The 15,169-nt window shown below is 47.1% G+C and overlaps 1 protein-coding gene across 1 annotated transcript; it reads left to right on the forward strand.

Annotated features, from left to right (window-relative positions):
* The first annotated feature begins 8,824 nt into the window (after window positions 1-8,824).
* Window positions 8,825-12,470, forward strand: POLR2G (RNA polymerase II subunit G). The gene is made up of 8 exons (XM_058689353.1): window positions 8,825-8,961; window positions 9,095-9,204; window positions 10,089-10,248; window positions 11,453-11,503; window positions 11,609-11,674; window positions 11,771-11,842; window positions 12,035-12,068; window positions 12,292-12,470. Exons 1-8 carry the CDS (start codon window positions 8,950-8,952, stop codon window positions 12,303-12,305), a joined length of 519 nt encoding a protein of 172 aa, XP_058545336.1. The 5' UTR covers window positions 8,825-8,949; the 3' UTR covers window positions 12,306-12,470.
* Window positions 12,471-15,169: the final 2,699 nt, after the last annotated feature.

Consider the following 15,169-nt stretch of genomic DNA (forward strand, 5'->3'; position numbering starts at 1 on the left):
TCCAGGCTCCTGGCTCAGTAATGATGGTGTCTGAGAACTGGCAGCTGCACCAATGCTCTCCTACGATCCTTAGCCTGATCTCTAGTCAATTTACAATTAAGAGTAATTAGATTGCCTTTCTCTGTGTCTGGAGCAGCCTGGGAGGTGCTGATGGAAGGGAGGGAGTGGGCTCAAGGCCTTCAATTTTCCAGTACAGGAGAAAAAAGAGTGTGGTTTGTTTTGTTTTGTTTTGTTTTGTTAAGTAGGCTCTATGCCCCACGTAGGGCCTGAACTCAGGACACTGAGATCGAGTCGCATGCTCCACCAACTGAGCCAACCAGTTGTCCCCAAAGCATGATTACTTCTGAAGAAATTTTTTCAGGGTACTTAGGCAACCAGAAGAAAGGGCTATAGGTTGGGAGGCAATGATACCTGCCTCTTCTCTGACTAGGACAAGGTGTTTACAGGGTTACCATGGTCACCACCACACTAGGCATCTTAACTTTGTTCTGTAGCTAAGCCCTCCAATGAGACAGAACCAGAATTAGGGACATTCATCAACCTTTCATCCTTGTACTAAAGACCTGTGGGCCATACTGGCCTCAGCTTGAGACCCCATCTTTTCAAGATACCCTTCCAAGCCATACAATATTGTATAGGAATTAAAACTAACATGAGCAACATTTTCATTTTATAAAAAATATCTATATTTTCAAAACCCAAAACATGCAGTAATAATAGTAACATTGTTTTATATTTTCCCAATTTTCTTTAATGCCTTATAAACAGATGGATTCTCACATCTGCTTGTGTTTTCAAGCTAGTATGAGATATTGTTTTGATTATGTGAAGAAAATTTGACCTCACACAAGTATGAATGCATGGAATTTCCATTGCCCGTGGTGAGGAGTTTGTATTTTATTCTGAGGGTAACCGGAAGCCATTGATGAGTTTTAAGCAGAGGAGTGTTCTGATATTCTAGTTTTCATTTATTTTCTCTTTTTTTTTCATTTATTTTCTCTCTTTTTTTTCATTTATTATTATTTTTTTTTAAATAGGCTTCACACCCATTGGGGCGCCTGGGTGGCGCAGTCGGTTAAGCGTCCGACTTCAGCCAGGTCACGATCTCGTGGTCCGTGAGTTCGAGCCCCGCGTCAGGCTCTGGGCTGACGGCTCGGAGCCTGGAGCCTGTTTCCGATTCTGTGTCTCCCTCTCTCTCTGCCCCTCCCCCGTTCATGCTCTGTCTCTCTCTGTCCCAAAAATAAATAAAAAAAAAACGTTGGAAAAAAAAAAATTAAAAAAAAAAAAATAGGCTTCACACCCAGCACAGAGCCCAATGAGGGGCTTGAACCCACTACCATTAGATCAAGATCTGAGCTGAGATAAAGAGTCAAATGCTTGGGGCACCTGGATGGCTCAGTTGGTTGGACGTCTGACCTTGGCTCAGGTCATGCTCTTGCACTCCGTGAGTTTGAGCCCCATGTCAGGGTCTGTGCTGACAGCTCAGAGCCTGGAGCCTGCTTCAGATTCTGTGTCTCCCTCTCTCTCTGCCCCTCCCCCACTCATGCCCTGTCTCTCTCTCTCTCTCTCCTTCAAAAATAAATAAACATTAAAAAAAAATTTTTTTAAAGTCAAATGCTTAATCAACCAAGCCACCCAGGTGCCCCATGATTCTAGTTTTTAGAGGCTTATCCTGGCTATTCTGTGAAGTAGGGGATCAAAGTGGGAGCAGGGAAGAAGATGTGGAAATGGTCCCATAGGTGATGACGATGGTGCCCTGACAAAGGTAGTGGTGGTGTAGAAATGCTGGGTCAACAGATTTTGCTAAAAGGAGGGTAGGAAATTAAGGACAAGTAAAAAAGGAATGGGGGCACCTGGGTGACTCAGTCAGTTAAGTTTTGGACTCTTGATTTCGGCTCAGGTCGTGATCTCATGGTCGTGGGATCAAGTCCCCAGCTGAGCCCTTCATTGAGCCCTGCATTGGGCTCCACACTGGGCATGGAGCCTACTTAAGATTTTCTTTCTCCCTCTCCCTCTGACTCTCTCCCCTGTTCACACACTCTGAAAGGAAGGAAGGAAGGAAGGAAGGAAGAAAAAGGAGACAAGGATAGCCAGAATTTTGGCATGAGCAATAGTGTGGTTGACAGAACCATCGCCTAGAGGAGAGAGAGACAATGGGAAACCGAGAGTTCTGCTTCCTCTTAGCCAGTTAGACTTGTGAGCCTGAAGATCAGGGGTAATTTTGGGTCTGGAGATACATGTTTGGAATATCATCAACATACAGATGTTATTTAAAACCAAGGGACTAAAGGGATTATCCCTTGTATGGTAGAGGACTGGTAGAGTTACTAAGCAGTAAAGAACATAGGCTGGGAAGCCTAAGCAATCCTGTATTCTACAGGTTCAGAAGAGATCAAACTGAAGGTGAGTCAGAGTTTGGGCACAAAGACTGAATGCTTGCCACACTGGGGTATTGCCATGCATACTGGACCTAGATTTTCTTAAATTTTTTTTCTTAAGTAAGATATGCCTGGGGTGCCTGGGTGGCTGAGTCAGTTAAACATCTGATTCTTGATCTCAGCTCAAGTCTTGATCTCAGGGTTGTGGCACAGAAGGAAGAGCCCAGAACCTGGAAGAGGGGCAGCTGGGATGGATGATCCTTGCTTAGAGATTGCCCTCCAGCAGGACCTGGGTCTTGTGTTTGTTTTTAGGAAACAGGTGACAGACATCGTCATCTCTAAAAAGAGATAGCAAAAGGTAACTGAAATAATCCTCCAATAGACTTTCTTTGTATGCCAAATCTCAATACAGCTGATTGTTCTCCATTGCTGTTTTCTCTTTCTATTCTAGCTTATCTCTGATCTTGAAGCTTTGGAAGTAAAGGGATCAGGGCTTGGGGAAAATTTATCATGGCCAACCCATGCCTGGGGAGCTCAGAGAGATAGGAATAGGTTCATTGTGAGATGAGGTTCAATCAACCCATATTTTAAAACTCCAGTATTTGCAGAGTGCCATTTGGTGCTAGAGACTTCCTCACTGATGCAACATAGATATGTACAGGGTGCAGGGACAGACCAGGCACAGCCACTCATTGCTGACAAAATCCAAAGGCAGATAAACTTGTGGTAGGGAAACCAACATCTGGGAAGTCAGTGGATTAGCATCTCAAAGACTATCTCCAAAGCATGGAAAACATTCCCGTGTTTTCAAGAGGAGAATTCAGGGCAAAGGTGGGTGGGTGGGTAGGCAGTGAAGATCAAGTCTTGGAGTCAGTCATGGGTGGGGTTTTGCTTGCTTAGGACACTACTTATTGCTTGAGGGGGGTAATTTTGGAGTCCTTCAAGGGATGCTTTGCCTTCAGGGTCTTTCCCTAGAGCCCAGAGACAAGCTGGCATGAAAAAGCCAACTGGAAAGTTTGAGGTCAAAATGGAGGCAGCCAATGCCATCTTTTATGGGTTCTAAGAAGGGGAGTGACATGATTAGACTTGATTTTTGAATACATCACTGTGGACAAATAAGCACATAAAAAGATGCTGAACATCTTTAGTCATTAGGGAAATAGAAATTAAAACCACAGTGAGATACTACCACACAGTTACTAGAATAGCTAAATAAACAAAGCCTATTAACAATACCAAATGCTGATGAGGATATCAGAGCAACTGGAATTCTTATACCTGCTTATGCAATTATGATTTAATATTTTACCATACCACGCAGACACAATACATCAAGAGCAATGATAATAGTAAACTGTGGTGAAATAATGAGGAAGAAGAGATGAGTTGTTGTTTTTTTAAGATTCTATTTTTTTAATTTAATTTTTTAAAGTAATCTGTATACCCAATATGGGGCTCAAACACGCAACCCTGTGATCAAGAGTCCCATGTTCTACGAAATTAACCAGCCAGGCACCCCAGGAAGTGGTGAGCTTTAAGTATCTATTTCTTTTCTTTTTTTTTGTTACATTTATTTATTTATTTTTGAGAGACAGAGCACAAGTGGTGGATGGGCAGAGAGAGAAGGAGACACAGAATCCCAAGCAGGCTCTAGGTTCCGAGCTGTCAGCACAGAGCCCGATGCGGGGCTCGAACTCACAAACTGAGAGATCATGACCTGAGCCAAAGTCAGGCGCTCAACTGACTGAGCCACCCAGGCGCCCCAGTATCTATTTGTTTTTAAAGAGGGTTAGGACCTCAACACCTGGGGTGGCTCAGTTGGTTAAGCATCTGACTCTGACTCAGGTCATGATTTCACAGTTTATGAGTTCAAGCTTGGAGCCAGCTTCAGATTCTGTGTCTCCCTCTCTCTCTCTCTCTGCCCCTCCCCCAGCTCACACTCTGTCTCTCTCTCTCTCTCTCTCTCTGAAAAATAAACGTTAAAAAAATAAATAAATAAAGAGGGTGAGGACCTTTTTTTAAGAAAAGTTTTTATTTAGGGGTGCCTGAGTGGCTCAGTCGGTTGAGTGTCTGATTTTTTATCTCGGCTCAGGTCATTGATGAAGTTTTGGGGTGATGGGGGGTTCATGGGGTCTGGAGCCGATGACCAAGAAAGAATTCTTGAAGATGTCTTTGGTGCAAAAACGGTGATGTTATTAAAGCACGGGGAGGACCTGTGGGCAGGAAGAGGTGCACTGTATGTGTTGGGGTGGGGGGGATCTTTTATGGAGTTGGGGGAGATAAAGTCCAGAGGGAGTTTCCAAGGAGATTTTCACATACTTAATTAAGACTTACTGAAGGCCTAGCTACTGTCAAGCTAAGGTTGTTTTTCTTTCTGGTAAAGCATTAATATTAAGCATTAACATTAAGACAGTAGGGAGTTCCTAGACTTTAGGCTGTTGATGGGATTGCCTTTTTTCTGGTAAACTGGTGAAGACTCTTATCCTGTTTAACCATTTGTTTTTGTCCTTTCCTGTTTGGGGGTAGTCGGGAGTGTCCAAGGAATATCACCCATATCCCATGAGGAGGTGGGGGGTGCTGTTAGCCTGCATTTTGTCCTCAGCTTGCCCCACGCTCCTTTATCAGTCATGATCTCACAGTTCATGAGTTCGAGCCCCATATCCAGCTCCACACTGTCAGCGAGGAGCCTGCTTGGGATTCTCTCCCTCCCACCCCTGTCCCTCCCCTATGTACTCTCTTTCTAAAAAGTAAATAAATAAAATTAAAAATTAAAAAAAAGTTTCTATTTATTTTGAGAGAGAGTACAAAGTGAGAGAGGGGCAGGAAGAGAGGGGAGGAGAGAGAGAAAGAGAGAGGGAGAGAGAATCCCAAGCAGGCTCCACACCAATGCACGGTTTGAACTCACAAATCTCAAGATCATGACCTAAGCCGAAGTCGGATGCTTAACCCACTGAGCCATCCAAGTGCCCCTAGTTTTAAGTATCTGTTAAGAATTCTGACTCTGGGGGCGCCTGGGTGGCGCAATCGGTTAGGCGTCCGACTTCAGCCAGGTCACGATCTCGCGGTCCGTGAGTTCGAGCCCCGCGTCAGGCTCTGGGCTGATGGCTCGGAGCCTGGAGCCTGTTTCTGATTCTGTGTCTCCCTCTCTCTCTGCCCCTCCCCCGTTCATGCTCTGTCTCTCTCTGTCCCAAAAATAAATAAAAAATGTTGAAAAAAAAAATTAAAAAAAAAAAAAAAAAGAATTCTGACTCTGATTACAATGTGTTCCCCCTCAACCCCCCAGCACACACACACACACACACACACACACACACACATATATACATATCAAGTAATTCTCAGACACGGGCTGAATGTCCTACAACTCAATTTAATTCTGAATCTATCTACTTGGCAATAGTATCGGGTTCCACAGGTTAAGAGCTCAGTCTTGTAAGAGTGCTCCCTCTCCCCCGCCCCCAACTTTAGATGCCAATTGAAAGTCTAGGTTGTCACGTATGCTTCTCATCTACTAGCTATAGATTGGAGGTTATAAAGAACCCTTTGGTGCAGGTGGGTTGGAGAGATGCTGGTCCTTATCCCACCTAGTTGAAAAGTGAATCTCGCAGACAGCAGAGAGTGAGCAAAGCGATAGGGTTTATTGAGGGAAAGTACAAAGCTCTCAGGAGTGAGAGGGATGCCGACTGGGTTGCTGGGTATGATTTTTGTCTCTGACTTTTTATTGGGACTTTATCAGGAACTAGATAACAGTTTGTGAGACTCTATTCATGACACCTAGCATGGGCAGATCTGGAATGCTTTTATCCCTTTTTCCCCCAAATCTGCACACAGCTATAGCATCCCACCCGCATATGCAACCAGGGCACTGTGGACACCACCAGGAGTAGGAGGGCCAAGGGCCACTGTGGTGAGCCTTGAAGTCTAGGGCGGGGGTCCCTTGGTGGAGCCCTCCCAGCTGCAATCAGCCTCTCTTAGGGTCCCTCATCTGGCCGTGCCTACTGTTAACTCTTTTCCTACTCACCTTTTTGGGTTTGGTTAATTTGCTAGAGTGATTCACAGAACTCAATGACACATTTCACTTACTAGATTACTGGTTTATTATAAAAGGATGTATCACTCAGGAACAGCTAGGTGAAAAAGCTGCAAAGGGCAAGGTATGGAAAAGGTATGGGACTTCTATACTCTCTTAGAGTGCTACCTTCCCCATATCTCCAGGTGTTCACCAACCCAGAAGCTCTCAGAAACCCATCCTTTTCGGTTTTTAGGAGGCTTCATTATACGCGCAAACACACACACACACACACACACACACACACACAGTGGATTAAATCTTTGGCCGTAGGCCAAAGATTCAACCTCCAGCCCCTCTTCCTTCCCTGGAGGTCAGGGGGTTGAGAGTTCCAACCCTCCAATCACGAGATTGGGTACCCCAGCAACCAGCCCCTGTTATGAGATGATTTTCAAATATCACCTCATTAACATAAACTTGGGTGTGATTGAAAAGGGTTTGTTATGAATATGGAGACACCTTCATCACTCTTACCCTTTAGGAAAAGGGTTTTAGGAGCTCTGTGCCAGGAACAGAGAAGGCCACCTATGTTTTTCTTATTAGAAGTTACAGTATGACAGCTACCTTTGTTTTTTTTTTTCTAACTTTTTAAAAAGTTCATTTTGAGAGAGAGAGCACATGAGCATGAGTGAGGGAGGGGCAGATAGGGAGAGAGAAAGAATCCTAAGCAGGCTTCCCGCTGTGGGTGTGGAGCCTGATGTGGGGCTCAAACCCATGAACCCTGAGATCATGACCTGAGCCAAAATCAAGAATCAGATGCTGAACAGACTGAGCCACCCAGGCGTGCCGTTTTCTTTTCTAACTTTTTATTTGAACAATGTCAAACACACAAAAGTAGTAAGAAAAATATAAGAAACCACTATAACCCATCATCTGGCTTCAACAGTTATCAATATATTGCCCAACTTGTTTCATCTATACCTCTGCCTTTGTTTCTTTTTTTAGTATAATTCAGTTAATTGTATGTTATAATAATAAACATCATTAATTTTTTTCATTAAATGTTTAATAAAGGCTGTATTTAAAAACTGGCTTGCAAGTTTTCTGAAATATTAACAATTGGCACCTGGCTGGCTCAGGCGGTAAAGCATGGGACTCAACCTTGGGGTTGTAAGTTCCAGCCCCATGTTGGGTATAGAGATTACTTTAAAAAAAAAAAGAAAAAGAAAAAAAAGGGCTCTTGCAGCTGTTTCCAGCACACCGCTGTCCTTAGGGGAGGCTGGCTAGAAAATAAGAGAGAGGAGGAAGTCAGGACTGCTGAGGCCCATTCATATACTTCCTTGCCTGACCATGGTCAACGGGATCTGCATGGAGTCTAAGTGGCTGACTGGTGGGTTCAGCCATTCTAGGAAATGGGCAATGTCAATGGGAACTGATGTGTGACAGCTCTGAGGAAGCAGGATGTCCTTATTCTTGCAGGACGGTAGGTCAGGCTCTCTTATTTACAACACACAAAAACTTATTCGGGCAGCAGGGAGTTTGCTCAAGGAAGGCCCCAAGGACTGTCGTGGATCTAGAGTCAACTGCTGAGCCTTTCTCATGGGTCTGTGGCTCATGGTTTCTGCTTCTTTCTGTATGGACCTTTATCAGTCAGGGTCTCCACAGGGAACAGATTGCATGCTCACTCTGGCTAATTGAGGTGAGTTTAATAAAGGGACTGTCTACAAAAATGTGGGTAGAGTTGAAGGAACACACAGGGGCTCACCGGTTCTCTAAGCCGTGTGTGTGTGTGTGTGTGTGTGTGTGTGTGCGCGCGCGCGCGTGTTGGAAGGAATGGGGAAATGGGAAGGAGGAGTGCAGTGATCTGTTTTCTCACACCTGGAGGGAGCGCTGCCTTCTGGGCTCTGATTTTGGCTGCTTCATCTCCAAACTACCTGCCGGCATGGGGTGGGTGTTCCCCTCCGTTAATGTTTGGTGAACGAATGGCTGCATGAAAATCTGGAAAGCCCGAATATGCGAGTCTTGGGGTCAGACATCCTGAATTTGAATCCTGGCGGTGAGTGACCCCCGAAGTGGCCTCAACCCTCTGAGCCTGGAACCTCATCTGTCAACGGGGACAATAAATCTTGCTTGGTGGGGTTGCCGTAGAGATTAAATGAGATGAGAACAGCTACTTACTATGCTTACTATGTGAAAACAGTCTTCAAAAATTTGCTATACGAATGCACTCTGCTAAAACGCCTTATTTATGTTGTCTTTTATTAGCTAATTAATTCCGTTTAAAAGAGTTTACTGGGCACCCATTCTGGGCCAGACACTTGCTTTACCGGAGTCCGGCGGTTGGACCGCCGGTGGGCGGGGAGGAGGGGGCGGGGCCTCGCGGATTTCCGGCCCACGACGGCGATGCCCAATTGGGTCCGCGGAGAGGGCAGAGTCCCACCCACTTCGCTGGGGCAGGCCAGGAAGCAGAGTTGTTGCGGGTGTGTGTGTTTCCGGTTGGTCCAGAGGCGCCGCCGTCCCGGCAGGAGTGGATTCGGCTGCTGTCCCGTCCGCCGTGGGAAGATGTTCTACCACGTGAGCAGAGCACGGGGTGGCGGCGAGGGCAGGGTCGAGAGGAGGAGCGAAACGTGGCGCCGGGACGAAAGGTTGCTTCTCACCCCGGGTCGCTGCCGCGCCTTGCTTGGTCTCCATCCCGTTTTCCCTGCAGATCTCCCTGGAGCACGAGATCCTGTTGCACCCGCGCTACTTCGGCCCCAACCTGCTCAACACGGTAAAGCAGAAGCTCTTCACCGAGGTGGAGGGGACCTGCACCGGCAAGTGAGTGCTGCGCCCTCCGTGCCACCTGATCTGAGGCGCGTGTGGCGCCCGAGGCTTGCAACCTCTCCCCGGGTCCTACTCATCCTGCGAGGACCTGCCACCTACCCTGGGGAACCCTCTCACCCTCTCAGGCACCCCAGGCAGTCAGTTGCTTCCTTGCTTTGGGTTCCCACGGCGCCCTCTGCAAAGCTGGATCATGAGACTTCCTCACTTCAGCTGAGATTGTTCACTCATTTACTCCGCAAACGTTTCTAAAGCTTCTGCCGTCTGCCAGGTTGTGTGTTGGGCTCTGGGAACAATGCAGTGAACGAGATAGAATCAAGCCAGCTCTCATGGAGCTCACAGCCTAATCATTGTTCCTGTGTCTGTTCTCCTGTGGTTCTGCTGGTTTTCTTTCTCCCACACGACCAGGGACCTGGCCTGGCACATCTCTGGGCTCTGCACATAAGGGCCTCTCACACAGTGATGAATGGGGTGGGATGAGCCCAGGGCTATGGAGTATTTGGCCTCTCTCATCAGAATAACCACATGCAAGTTCCTGAGCCTCATCTTGTCCCTATAGAATCAAGACTGGGGACAGGCCTGGGAATGTGTGTTTTAAGAAGTTCCTCTTAGGTGATTCTAAGGCATCCCAACGATTGAGGTCTCTTGGCTCAAGGATTTCAGCCTTCTTGGACACTTATTGTGAAATTATTATGAGAGCAGTGTTTGGCATTTTGAATACTGATCAGTATCCTGTCTTCTCTTAGTCATTAAGTTCTGGGGTCGGGGTGTCCTCTACTTCCCTTTGTGCTCTTCTCCAACCCCTAGGCTCACTGACTTGTTGCAGATGGTTTTAGAGGCTCTTACACACACGGTGCCTTTCTTTTTCCCCATGCTTGTAGGTATGGCTTTGTGATTGCTGTCACCACCATTGACAATATTGGTGCTGGTGTGATCCAGCCAGGCCGAGGCTTTGTCCTTTATCCAGTTAAGTACAAGGCCATTGTGTTCCGGCCCTTTAAAGGGGAGGTCGTGGATGCTGTTGTCACTCAAGTCAACAAGGTGAGACCGTACATAGCAGAGGCAGTTGGGTGGCCGCTCAGAAGATGTGAGATGGGTTCCAACTCCTCTTGCTAACTCTGTGTCCTTGGCTGAGTCAGTCTGTGCTTCAGTTGCCTCACCTGTTAAATGGTACCGTAATCTTGTGCTGTCTCCGTCCGGGTCATGTAAGTCAGCCTGAGTAGTCAACAATAGCACAGCCTCCATTCGTGGAGTACTTACTGTGGGCCAGGTAATGTGCAAAACCTCACGATGACTGTGGTGGGTGCTTTTATCCATTTTTTTTTATTTATTTATTTATTTATTTATTTATTTATTTATTTATTTCAAATGTTTAATTTTGAGAGAGAAGGGGGAGGGGCAGGGCAATGGAGACAGGATCCAAAGTAGGCTCCGTGCTGACAGTGCAGAGCCCGATGTGGAGCTCAAACCCATGAGCCACGAGATGATGACCAGAGACGAAGTCAAGAGGTGGATGCTTAACCTACTCTACTGAGCCACCCAGGTGCCCCATCCCTTTTTATAGAACCTTAAGCTTGGAGAAGTTAAGCCTACTGGCCAAGGTCATGTGGTCAACAAGTGTTCAGATTGTGGACTGACAAGTCCCAGGCCTTGGCTCTTTACCGCACTGTTTGCTTAACTTCAAATGAAAGCTTGAGGGCCGCGTGGGTGGCCCAGTTAAGCGTCTGACTCTTGATTGCAGCTCAGGTCATGATCTCAGGGTTCATAGTTTAAGCCTGGTGTCGGGCTGTGTGCTGACAGTACAGAGCCTGCTTGGGATTCTCTCTCTATCCCTCCTTCCCTTTCTCCCTTTCTCAAAATAAATAAATAAATAAAATTAAAGGGAGCGCGCTTGGGTAGCTCAGTCAGTTAAGCATCTCACGTTGGCTCAGGTCATGATCTCACAGTTCGTGAGTCTCGCATCAGGTGAACTTGAGCCCTGCTTCGTGTGAACCCTGCCTCCCCCCCCCCCCCCCCCGCCCCGTCTCCCTCTCTGTCTCTGCCCTTTGCTCACTTGTGCCTTCTCATAAAAATGATATGAAAATAAATAAAGTGAAAGCTTAACAGAAGAGAGACCAGAAAACAAATGATACAATCCAGAGTGGTTTCAGGACATCAAGAATATTAGGAATCAGACAAAGATGAGCTTAGAAGACATGGGGGGGGGGGGGTAAAAGAAAAAGCAACATCACTCATTGCCTTTTAGGTTGGACTCTTCACAGAAATTGGACCTATGTCCTGCTTCATCTCTCGGCATGTAAGTCTGGGAATGCTGGGGGTGCCAAGGAGGAGAGACACCCATCGTGACCATCTCCAGAAGGCACCCCTGTAAAGCACTGACCCAGTCTGGCTTTCCTTTCAGTCCATCCCATCAGAGATGGAGTTTGATCCTAACTCCAACCCGCCATGTTACAAGACGATGGATGAGGTGAGGAGGGAGGAAGTCAGTGAGAGGGAGGAAGAATGAGCCCTCCAAGGGATTTCGGCGTGAGGGGTATCTGAGTATACTGTTCCTCTTCCCCAGGACATTGTGATTCAGCAGGATGATGAGATCCGCTTGAAGATCGTGGGGACCCGAGTGGACAAGAATGACATTGTGAGTCCCTTGCCTGTCTTCCTGCCTGTACCAGGCAGAGCTGGGAGCTCTTGACTTCTTACAGCTCCTGGGGATGTCATGCTCTCTTCTGCCAGGAAGAGGGGATGGGTGGGCAGAAGGCCTGGGGCTGGGCTTAGAGGATAGTTCTGTGGTTGCTAAGACTTTATGTCCTTTTCACCTTCCCTCCTGCAGTTTGCTATCGGCTCCCTGATGGACGATTACTTGGGTGAGTGCCTGATCACGCATCCGGGGCTGTTGCCTGGAGAAGGCACAGGTGTATGGGGGTGGGGGGGTGGATGTGGGACTTAATGCCCGAGTCACAGATGAAAGGAACTTTCATGCTGTCTGCTTGGAAGATGCAGGACACGTGCCCTGTGGGATGGGAAGTACATGGTAATGGCCGCCCCCAAGCTGCGAGCTTGACTGATGTGCTTTTCCTGTTCTTGCAGGGCTTGTGAGCTGAGCACCGGGGTGTGCTGCTTCATTTGGTCCTTATCTAGGAGATGTGACTGTCATGCTTCCCACGTTGTCCAGAGGCCCAGTCTGGCTGCTGTGGGGAGGCAAAGAAGGTTCCTTGTCCCCAGAGTTGCGGCTCTGCAATTCTAACCATAAAAGGTCCTTGTTCTCATGGAAGTGTTAGCTCCTTTCTTCGGTCAGAACAACTCTTTTTTAGAAAAGGCTGGGGGCCAGTTGCTCACTTGCCTCTCTTTTGGTGGCCTGATGCCTCAACTAGCCTCAGCTACCCAGGGGACCTGACTAACCCCTTGCAGAGAGCTAAAGTTGACCTCATTGAAGGAAGGGCACTAAAGTTAGGTCTTCAGGTTGCTGCAAGTGATACTGTCATTAGAGTCACTCCGAGTTCCAATCTGGTTTCAGGATATTTGGCCTTCCCGCACCCTTAAAACTAACCAAGGGTAAAGCTGGGAACTAGGGGAGAGGAGATCGTGGGTAGGGAGAGGTGAACAAGAGGACAGTGATGACACAGACGGGGGGGTGGGGGGGGGGTGACAGGTCCCAATCCTTCCTAGGATGAGTCACAAACAACAGAAGCCTTTACTTGCTAATCAGTCACTAAACTGAACCAAAGATGTGGAAGGCTTCAAAATGTCAGGGTAACACAGCAGAACTCCATGAAATGACTATAAGATTAAACAAACATGCTACCCTCCCTCACGGTATGCTCACACTCTGCTTTTGTAATATTTGTGTGCCTTGGAATGCCCTTTCCTAGCCCGTTGGGTTGCTGCCTGCTAATCTAGCAAATCTCCGTCAATTCTTTCTTTTTTTTCTTTTTTTTGAGTAAGCCTCATGCCCAGCGAAGAGCCCAACTCGAGGCTTGAACTCACGACCCTGAGTCAGATGCTTAACTGACTGAGCCACTCAGGTGCCCCTATAATTATTATATAATGCATACAAAGCAGTGATTATCAACTAGGGTGATTTTTGCCGCCAGGGGCATGTGGCAATGACATTTTTGGTTGTGACAGCTGGGTCCTGGATGGTACCGCCTTCTAGTGGGTAGAGGCCAGGGATGCCACTAAACATCCTACAATCTGTAGGATATCCCCCCGCCCCGCCCCGCCCCCGCCAGCAAATGATTATCTGGTCCCAAATGTCAATCATGTCAAGGTCTAGAAACTCCGATATGAAGCAGAATAGTGGCTGAAACACGGTAAAAAAAAATTGGCCTTTGAATGTGGTTTCCTTCTTGCCATTAGCACTCCTGGACAGATAGAAGCTCTAACATTTGCACCTCTACAGTGGACCACAAAACATGCTGTTTTGTTACTGTCTCCTGTCTCCTTTCTATTTCTATTTTTTTTTTTTTTTTACATAATCTTTACACCCAACTTGAGGCTTGAACTCCGACCCTGAGATCAAGAGTCTCGCACTTGACCGACTGACCCAGCCAGACACCCCTCATTTTTTTGTTTTTTATCAGGTAAAGAGTCAGTTGAGATCATTGTCGATTTGCACGCATCCCTCTCATTTTTGTATCTCCAGCTCTTGGCACTGGGCCAGGTTTTCCAAGCTTGTTGAATCTAGGAAAGTGTGCTGGATTAGCAATGAATTTCCCCATGGAAACCACGTTAAAGTCATGTTACCATTTCAGTATACGGTGAGTTGATTACTCAGGCTGTAGGGATTTTCCCTAGGCTGTAAACAGCATGTGTCTCACGGAGTAAAATTCTTCCCAAGTTCTCAAATGGAACCACTCATCCGTTAATTGTGTTGGGGATAATCTGGAAGTAACACCAGGCCTACAAGGAAGTGACTGATGGACAGAAGTGGCTTGTGGAACGTGAACATGTGGGTGCTGGTGAGGACGTGGGGTGTGTGTGGCACCTGCCAAGAAGGTGTGTGCTGTGTGGAGAGGGGATTAAGTGCGGGCGGTCTGGAGATGGTCTCCAGGCCTCTTCTTTTTAAGGTTTGTAACTGAAAGTTACGGCCTCTTAAAAAGGTCACAGGTAACAGGAGTATCTGCCTGGTAATGCTAATTTTTTTAAAAGATACTTTATTTTCGGGGCGTCTTGGCTCAGTTGGTTTAGCATCTGACTTTGGCTCAGATCATGATCTTGCGGTTCGTGAGTTCGAGCCCCACATCGGGCTCACTGCTGTCAGCTCGGAGCCAGCTTTGGATCCTCTGTCCCCTCTCTCTGCCCTTCTCCCACTTGTGCTCTCTCAAAAATAAAGCATTTTTTAAAATACACATTTTATTTTTGATAGCAAAAGAGCGCTTGAGCAGGGTAGGGGCAGAGAGAGGGAGACAGAGGATCCGAAGCAGGCTCTGAACTGACCGCAGACAGCCCAGTGCAGGACTTGAACTCATACTGTGAGATCATGACCTAAGCTGAAGTTGGCGACCTAACTGACTGAGCCACTCAGGTGCCTAATGCTAAATCTTTTACACACATTGCCCACAACAGTTCCACGAAGTAGATTCTGTTGGTCCACTTGATAGCTGATAAAACAGATTAGAGAGACGAAGTGTAATGCCAAGGGTACACAGCTAGTGAGTGGTGGAGCTTTGTTTTGTTTTTAAACTTGTCAGTCTGCCTTCAAAGCCATCCTAGCTCTTTTTGCCAGGCTCTAGGTGGCTGGGGAGTGAGTGGGACCCACCTTTCTCCTATCTGTGGTCATGTGGGTCTCACTACTGCTCTCGTTGGCCCCTGCCTCCACTTGAGGCTGGGGGCAAATGGGCCCCAAAGTGCTTGAATACAGCTTTACTATATCCCTCAGGCCCCTGGGCCTTCTGTCATTGTGTCATGCCTTTGAGCTTGCCAATGGCTGTCCAGACTAACACCTCAGCAAGGAGAGCTGCCAGCA

The sequence above is a fragment of the Neofelis nebulosa genome, chromosome 10 (assembly GCF_028018385.1).
Source record: "Neofelis nebulosa isolate mNeoNeb1 chromosome 10, mNeoNeb1.pri, whole genome shotgun sequence".
NCBI classification, from domain to species: domain Eukaryota; kingdom Metazoa; phylum Chordata; class Mammalia; order Carnivora; family Felidae; genus Neofelis; species Neofelis nebulosa.

What these genes read in the sequence shown, in the direction of transcription:
- POLR2G (XM_058689353.1), top strand. An exon ending in TTGTCACTCAAGTCAACAAG is followed by an intron (nt 10,249 to 11,452) that starts GTGAGACCGTAC and finishes ATTGCCTTTTAG; the next exon opens with GTTGGACTCTTCACAGAAAT. An exon ending in GAGTGGACAAGAATGACATT is followed by an intron (nt 11,843 to 12,034) that starts GTGAGTCCCTTG and finishes TCCCTCCTGCAG; the next exon opens with TTTGCTATCGGCTCCCTGAT.